The following is an 8,611-nucleotide window of genomic DNA, read 5'->3' as shown; positions in this document are numbered from 1 at the left end:
TGGGACTGCAATGCCTGAACTTAGACGTGCTGTTTCCCTTGCCCGTGATGAAGGCTTTGCCTCTGTGATTTTCGTTTCTGACTGCCTCTCTCTGGTGCAACGGGTCAACTCGCGGAAATTCGACAGATCGGCTGTGTGCGCGGTGGTGGCACTGTGGCAGACGTAAGTACCTGCTGGAGCCTTTCTCTTCAGTGTCTGTTTGCCATGTTAAACGGTCTCTGAATTTGAATTGCAAAAAAAAATAAAAAAAAAACGGTCTCTGAATTCTTTGGCGCACATACTAGCTAGGTTCTGTGAACAAGCTGCAAACTGTGGTGTTTTCTATTCTGCCCCGGACCTGATGAGAGAATCTTTGTATACTGATGCTTTTTACCGTAAATAAAGTGCCGAAGTTTCAAAAAAAAAAAAAGAGTAGCAAGCAGCAGTGGCGTGTAAAATTTACATCCCAGATATTTTTGTCACGGCGCGAACTCGACCAGCAGTAGTCCGCCGTACCAAGTTTATCAACACCCGACGGCTAATTCTAGCCACTAGCTAAGCTGATGCTTCTCCCCTTCTCCGTCTCTCCACAGCCACAATTATATCACCTCCATTTCTCTCTGCATTTCACCGTATAATGAAATCTCAGCCTCAGTTAACCCCAGATTTCTGGACAGAGCAATTGCTCATTGTACTTATGATTATAATTTATAATTTACGTGTAATATAAACACAAAAATGCATGATGAAGTCACCAGCTCAATTCGAAATTTAGCTCATATTTTCTGAAGAAACGAATTCGCGCGCGGTGGGAGCCCGCCATCCAGGCACTGGGATGAGCTGCATCGTCGGCATTGACAGGTGGGCCCTGAGCCACGTGGCCCACACATCCGCTCCCACACGTTCGAATTTCTATCGCGACGATAATTCGAAAAACAAAACGGCGCACGAATAAGTAGCGTGACCGCATTTTCGAACCACGGAAAAAGAAAAATACAAGGAAAAAAACAGCAATGGCCAGCACCAGCCTCGGCCTCTCGACCTCCTTCCTCCCCGGCCACGACACCCGCCTCCGCCGGCGCCGCCGGGCGGCCCCCGCCGCGGCGGCGTCGTTCCGGCCGGTGGTGGCGTCGGCGGAGCTCGGGGCCGAGGTGGGGCGGCAGCTGGTGGAGGCGGTGGGGGTGGGCCTGCCCTGCACCGTGATGGCCTGCGGCGACGTCATCTACCGCAGCACGCTGCCCCACAACGACGGCCTCACCATCACGGCCCCCGGGGTCGCGCTCGCGTTCGCCGCCGCCTCCTACCTCTGGGCCACCCCCGGCGTCGCCCCGGGCTTCTTCGACATGTTCGTCCTCGCCTTCGCCGAGCGCCTCTTCCGCCCCACCTTCCGCAAGGTGCTGCCCGCCTGAGCTGAATACATACAGAATCCCCACGAGATTCGGTCGACCCCTGTGCTTCTTCGGGCTCTTGCTGATGGTGTTGGTCGTGTGGTTGGTTGGGCAGGACGACTTCGTGCCGGGGAAGAAGCTTGGGGAGGGCGCATTCGGGGTCGTGTACAAGGCGTCGCTGGCCGACCCCAAAGCCGCGGAGAAGGTGAACACCACTGTTTTGGATAACTGCATGTGCATCATGTTTCGCTTCAATTTTGATAGAATTTGGGCCAAATGAAGCTGCTCATGAATGAAGTGGAAATGTGTCTGTGTGCACATGTCGACAAGCTCATTCAGTATTAATCTGCTGATTTGGTAATCCGTTGCGTAGTTGTCATGAATGAGGGTTTTGGTTGGATGGCTAAAATGTCTAGAACCCTGTCAAAATTTTGAAATCAAGCTTCGATAGAGCAGTAAAGGGTAGTACAACTTATTCAGGTCATGTGTCAGTTAAGTGGACTCCAAACCAACCAGGCATACTAATAACTAATGCACACCACTTGTTTTGGCTATCTTCAAGCAAGGTGATGTGGTCGTGAAGAAGGCAACAGAGTATGGCGCAGTTGAGATTTGGATGAATGAGCGTGTCAGGAGGGCATGCGCGAGCAGCTGCGCGGATTTTCTTTACGGCTTCCGTGAGGTATATATGCTCTCGATTCAGTGCTAAAGCTTGTTTTTCATCTGCTACTCTGCTAGTGTTTGGTTGGTTCCTAAACTCACAATGTGTATTATTTCCTAGAGCAAAACCAAAGGTAAGGGTGAGGAATACTGGCTTATTTGGCGCTACGAAGGTGAGGACACGCTTTCTGCTCTCATGCAAAGCAAGGAGTTCCCGTACAATGTAAGTGCATCAGACTTGAAGCATATGTATTTTTAATCAGTCAAGTTGCTTGCTTGCATTGGGTTCAGTTAACCAATTCTTAGCTGTAGCATCCTATTCAGTTGTTGGAATAAACTGCAGAGTGAGACAACAGTTATATTTATCAGCTGGGCTAACTTGTTGGGCTGCACTAGAACCTTGCAATTAACTAACCAGTTTTGGTCACCCTTCACCTGGGTGGTAAAATGGGCAGTTATATTTGTCTGGAATTGTGCTATCTTACTGACCTATGGTGGAGCTTTTGAGCTTATAGGGGTGATTAGCTCTAGGCCTCTAGTTTATGATGAAATACTTCGCTAGATATAATGTCGGAACTGACAACTGCTGTTAGTGAGAACAGTCGGATAGGTTCCTTTCATGAACGTGATCTTCTCATTGTGTGCAACCATTTCTTCTTGTCATATATTTGTAAGGGGAAAGATACTCATGTAATGAATTGTTAACTCGACAGTTCCATAACAAACAAACAAACACTGTGTGCCTTGGTGCATTTTTTGTCAGTTAATATATGTTTGTGGCTGATCAGGTTGAGACTAAGATTCTCGGAAATGTTCAAGATTTACCAAAGGGAATAGCGAGAGAGAATAAGATTGTCCAAACGGTGATGGGACAACTCTTGTTTGCGCTAGATGGACTTCATTCGACAGGGATTGTTCACAGGGACATAAAACCCCAAAATGTGATATTTTCAGAAGGTAATGACCAACATATTTGCTTGTAATTCCATGCTAAAATCTTCTCTACTGACCTTTTCACCTTTTCTCCACTGGAAGAATCTCGTACCTTCAAAATTATTGATCTTGGAGCAGCAGCTGATTTACGAGTGGGCATCAACTATATTCCTAAGGAGTTCCTTTTGGATCCAAGGTAACTAAGCTACCTTCATTATTAGAGACTGTATTGCTGAAAATGGGATTCCCATAGAACTGTTTACTAGGGATTTGCTTGAATCTTTTCCCATGATTTGCAGGTATGCTGCTCCGGAGCAATATATCATGAGCACGCAAACACCATCTGCTCCCTCTGCTCCAGTTGCAACTGCTTTATCTCCAGTCCTGTGGCAGGTATCCTTTAAAAGTTCGAATTCGTGACAAAACTGTTTTTTTCTCTCCCTCGGTTTCAGTTCTCATCAAGATAATTGCTTGAGCTGATGCAGCAATTTTCTTGACAGCTGAACCTTCCTGACAGATTTGACATATACAGCTTGGGCCTCATATACCTGCAGATGGTATGTCATCACAGTAACTGTATTTATGTGTTTGCTAGGTAGTATATGCTGATTCTTTTGTTTTAGTAAACCCAGAGGAAGGTAGGGGTAGCATTATACATCTAAAAGTAGTATCCGAGCTATGAAGGGGAATTTTTTCCAATCTATGTAGGAATAGACTCGTCTTTTAATTCCTGCATTTTAATGTAGGATCTTTTCCCCCTTATTATTGCAAGAACTGAATTGTGTCCTGTGAAACCCTGTTCGTTCCCCGGGTCCTAAGTTAGAGCACACTGCTATGGAACTCCAAACTCTTATTGCACTAGAAGTTCTCTAACTGTCCTTACATGAAGCTTCTTATCCGTTGGATTGAATGGCATAATACTAATCTCCCTTGTTGGAAACGAATATTTTGGCAATGCAACTCAATGTATTGATCGGTGCATAGCGCACGTATCTATGGAGTACAAGGTGGGTCACAACCTCAACTATACAATGACTAGGAGGTGGGCCGGACTATACAATATACATGCACAAACCATATATTCAACACCCCCCGCAGTCGAAGCATCGCCGGAGACGCAAAGACTGGACCTGAACTCCTCGAAAACAGAAGTAGGCAGTCCTTTTGTCATAACATCGGCAAACTGTTGCGCCGTCGGGACATGGAGGACCCGGATGCGCCCAAGGGCCACCTACTCACGAACAAAGTGTATGTTGAGCTCAATGTGCTTCGTTCGTCGATGATGGACCGGGTTGGCGGAGAGGCACACGGCGGAGACGTTGTCGCAGTAGACGAGTGTGGCCTTGTGAACATCACAAAGCAACTCCTGGAGCAGCTGACGAATCTAAGAGCATTCGGCAACGGCGTTAGCCACTGCCCGATACTCTGCCTCGGCACTCGAGCAAGAGACTGTGGGTTGTCGCTTGGAAGACCAAGAGATCAGAGACGGCCCAAGGTAGACACAGTACCCCGAAGTGGAGCGCCGTGTGTCCGGGCAGCCAGCCCAGTCCGCATCAGAGTAGGCGACGAGGTCGGTAGAGGCGGAGGCCGTCAGTGTAACTCCCATGGACGTAGTGCCGCGTATGTAACGGAGGATACGCTTCACCAAGGTCCAGTGAGAGTCACGCGGAGCATGCATGTGAAGACAGACCTGCTGAACGGCATACTGCAAGTTGGGGCGCGTCAGAGTGAGGTACTGCAAGGCACCCACAATGGAGCGATAGAAGGCCGCGTCGGATGCGAGAGAGCCCTCCAGAGTTGAAACCTTGGCCTTGGTGTCAACAGGCGTGGGAGCAGGCTTGCAGTTAAGCATGCCGGCACAATCGAGATGCTCATGGGCGTAACGTTGCTGGTGCAGAAAGAACCCATCTGGCCGTCGAACCACCTCAATGCCGAGGAAGTAGTGGAGGGGCCCCAAGTCCTTCAGGGCAAACTCATCATGAAGACGAGCAGTAAGCCGCTGGAGAAGCGCGACAGTGGAAGCCATCAGGATGATGTCGTCGACGTAGAGCAACAAGTAGGCCGTGTCAACCCCGTGATGGTACACGAAGAGGGACGCGTCGGAGCGGGTCGATGTAAATCCGAGCGTCTGCAGGAAGGCAGTGATGCGCTGGTACCAGGCCCGAGGCGCCTGCTTCAACCCGTAAAAGAGAACGGGAGAGCAAGCACACATGATCCGGATGTGTGGCGTCGATGAAGCCGGTGGGCTGCTCACAGAACACCTGCTCGGCGAGGTGGCCGTGCACGAAGGCGTTGGAGACGTCCAACTGATGCACGGGCCAAGCTCGGGAGACGGCCAGCTGAAGCACGGTGCGGATCGTGCCCGGTTTAACAACCGGAGCAAAAGTGTCGGTGAAGTCCACGCCCGCACGTTGCCGAAAGCCTCGAACCACCCAGCAAGCTTTGTAGCGCTCGAGAGTCCCGTCGGGACGAGTCTTATGCCGAAAGACCCACTTGCCCGTGATGATGTTGGCGCGAGGTGGCCGAGGGACAAGCTTCCAGGTGCGGTTCCGTTGGAGCGCATCAAACTCTTCCTGCATCACAGCGTGCCAATGAGGGTCCCGAAGGGCGTCTCGAGCTGACCATGGGAGAGGGGACGGCTTGGAGACGAAAGCGGTGAGAAGATACTCATCGCTGGTGTACCACGTACTCGGGCGGAAGGTACCGGCCCGAGAGCGAGTCATCGGGCGGGGCAGCGAGTCCGGGGCGACAAGCGAGGACGAAGAAGAGCCCGCCGCCACTGAGGCCGCGGGTGAGACCGCGGGTGAGGCCGCCGCGGGCGAGGCCGCCGGCGAGGGCGCGGGGAAGGCCGCCGCGGGCGAGGCCGCTGGCGAGGGCGTGGGGGACGCCGAGGAGGCCCGCGCCGATGGTGGCGCAAGGGGCGTCGCAGGCGCCGAGAGGGGTGCAACCCCTAAGGAAGCCGGCCGGGGAGGAACTCGACCCGGGGCACGGGGGCACCCTCAAAGCCACGGGCGGCCCGAGAGAGGCGCCCGAGCGGCCGTCACCAGGAGCGGGCAGGGCCGCAACATCCGAAGGTACCTGCTGAAACGGAAAAACCATCTCATCAAAGTAAACGTGTCGGGAAGTGATGACCTGATGTGAGATAGGATCATAGCAGCGGTAGCCTTTGGTGTTGGGGGGATAGCCAAGAAATATATAGGCCACGGACCGGACCGTGGTGCGAGCTTATGAGAAGTAGTGGAAGCGATGCTAGGGTAGCACAAGCAACCAAAAATGCGAAGCTCGGTGTAGGAAGGTGGCGTGCCGAACAAAAGATGATGAGGAGCAAAATTCCCGCGAGTGCGACAGGGACGGATGTTGAGGAGTAGTGATGCGGTGGCGAGCGCGTCAGGCCAGAAACGTGGTGGCACGTTGGCGTGAAAGAGGAGGGTGCGAACGCAGTCATTAAGAGTGCGAAGCACGCGCTCAGCGCGGCCATTTTGTTGCGAAGTGTACATGCAAGTGAGACGAAAAATCGTGCCATGTGGCGAGAAGGTTGCGGATTGCAAGATTATTGAACTCCTTCCCGTTGTCTGTTTGCAACGCATGAATGGGGCGACCAAACTGCGTGGAGACATAGGAGTAGAATGCGGTGAGAGTGGCAACAGAATCTGACTTTCGCCGCAACGGGAAGGTCCACACATAGTGCGAAAAATCATCAAGGATAACAAGATAATAGAGATAGCCCGTGTTACTTGCAACAGGAGAGGTCCAAACATCACTATGAATTAACTCAAATGGGTATGAAGCAACATGCGAGGAAGTGCTAAAGGGTAAACGAGTATGTTTGCCGAGACGACAAGCATGACAAGTGTGATCGTCGATCTTATTACACGTGAATGAAAAACTGCGAAGAATATGACGAATGGTGGCAGGGTTGGGATGACCAAGACGAGCATGCCAAAGGTCCACTCCAGCGGAAAGCGCCATGGGTGCAGCGATGGAGGATGTGGAGGAGTGGACCGGGTAGAGATCGTCGGGGCTGTCACATCGGTGGAGCACCATCCGGGTACGGGCATCCTTAACAGAAAAGCCAAACATGTCAAATTCAACGGTGACAGGATTTTCACGTGTAAGAGAACGAACAGAAACAAGATTTTTAATGATGTCAGGTGAAACGAGTACGTTAGAAAGATGTAATGGAACAGAGTTAGAAGGAAAAGCAGCATGGCCGACATGAGTGATGGGCATGGAAGAACCGTCGCCCACGGTAATGCGAGCAACAGTGTGAACAGGGTGAGCGGTAAGAAGGTTATCGGGGTTGGCAGCCATGTGAGTCGTGGCTCCGGTGTCCATGTACCAGTCGCCACCGCCGGTGTACTGCTGTGGCGTGGGGGCAGTGTGGAGGGCCGCTAGCAGCGCGGGGTCCCATGGTGCCGGCGGGAGGGCCGGGGCCGACAGCAGAGGCTGTGGCGGCGGCGCCACGAGCCCACCGGCCGGAGGTAGCCCATAGGCCGCTGAGGGGCCGTAGAGCGGCACCGGCGGATACGCCTGAGGGGCCGCGTACAGAGCCTGATGAGGGGTCAGGCGGGCGCCAAAAACACCGGGGACGGGGGCGCGCGGTATGGGCATGGAGTATGCGTGAACAACCCCCGTCCAGGGGTTCTGGCCGGCCTGCCAGGGCGCCGGCGGGAGCGGGTGCTGCGACTGGCGCGGCGCCCCGCCATGGGCAGCTGGCGGCTGCTGCCTATGCTTGCGGCCACCTCGGCCGCGACGCCCGCCCCGGCGCTGCTGCTACTCGGCGGGGGGCGGTGAAGGGGCCTGCGGCGGCGCGGGATATGGGAACCCGGGCGGCGGCTGCACGTGGAGGGGCCCCTGGGCGGGCCGCGGCGGGGGAGCCGGAGCGGTGGGCGGCGCACCGCCGCGGGTTCCGGCGGTGAGAGCCGTATGGGTGGCCCGGGCGCGCGGCATCCGCATCCTCTTCTCCTCCAGCTTCAGGTACGCGACGATCTTGGGGAAGGTCGGGTTGGTGATGAGAGGGATGTTGGAGGCGGCGTTCCCGAAGTCGTCGTTCAGGCCGGCGATGAGAGTGCTGAGGAGGAGCTCATCGGAGACCTTCTCGCCGAGGTCACGGAGCTCATCGACAAGCTTCTTGAGGCGCATGCAATAGTCGTCGACCGACGAGTCAAGCTGCTGGCACCCAAAAAACTCGCCGTGCAAGAAAACCTTGCGTTGGAGCGCGTTGTCGGTGAAGAGGCCGTTGAGCTTGGTCCAAACGGCGTGAGCGTCATCATCGGTGGAGACCACCGTGTGGAAGAGGTCCTTCGAGATGGTGGTGTAGAACCAACGAATAAGAGTGACGTCGATGGACGTCCACTCCTCATCGTCCTCCATGAAGCGGGAGTCCACGGAGCCATCGATGTGATCCCAGAGATTGTACTCACGGAACACAAGGGAGAAGTACGTCTTCCAGGCATAGTAGGTGGAGGTGAGTTGGTCGAGGACGACGGGAACCCGAGCGAGGATATTGAGATCACGGATGACGACGGGATCGGGGCCGTCGAAGGGGTTGGTGTGGCGGCTGCGGGTGGTACCGGTGGAACCGGGGGAGGCCATGGCCGAGAGGGGAGGGCGGCGGCGCGTGGTGAAGTGGCGCGGCGGGAGGGATGGCG

The 8,611-nt window shown here is 54.0% G+C and overlaps 1 protein-coding gene across 1 annotated transcript in view; it reads left to right on the top strand.

Moving 5' to 3' along the window:
- Nucleotides 1–977: 977 nt before the first annotated feature.
- Nucleotides 978–8,611, top strand: part of LOC119289796 (serine/threonine-protein kinase STN7, chloroplastic-like) — a 9,564-nt gene continuing 1,930 nt past the window's right edge. Inside the window, exons 1-8 of the mRNA XM_037569015.1 lie at nucleotides 978–1,373; nucleotides 1,483–1,572; nucleotides 1,930–2,049; nucleotides 2,149–2,250; nucleotides 2,816–2,984; nucleotides 3,063–3,156; nucleotides 3,260–3,353; nucleotides 3,461–3,517. Of these exons, the coding sequence (XP_037424912.1) occupies nucleotides 993–1,373; nucleotides 1,483–1,572; nucleotides 1,930–2,049; nucleotides 2,149–2,250; nucleotides 2,816–2,984; nucleotides 3,063–3,156; nucleotides 3,260–3,353; nucleotides 3,461–3,517 (1,107 nt within the window). The 5' untranslated portion in view covers nucleotides 978–992. The remainder of the gene's footprint in view (nucleotides 1,374–1,482; nucleotides 1,573–1,929; nucleotides 2,050–2,148; nucleotides 2,251–2,815; nucleotides 2,985–3,062; nucleotides 3,157–3,259; nucleotides 3,354–3,460; nucleotides 3,518–8,611) is intronic.

This window comes from Triticum dicoccoides, chromosome 1A (assembly GCF_002162155.2).
Source record: "Triticum dicoccoides isolate Atlit2015 ecotype Zavitan chromosome 1A, WEW_v2.0, whole genome shotgun sequence".
In the NCBI taxonomy this organism is placed as follows: domain Eukaryota; kingdom Viridiplantae; phylum Streptophyta; class Magnoliopsida; order Poales; family Poaceae; genus Triticum; species Triticum dicoccoides.
The sequence above is the reverse complement of the archived record's forward strand: the minus strand, read 5'-3'. Positions and strand labels throughout refer to the sequence as shown.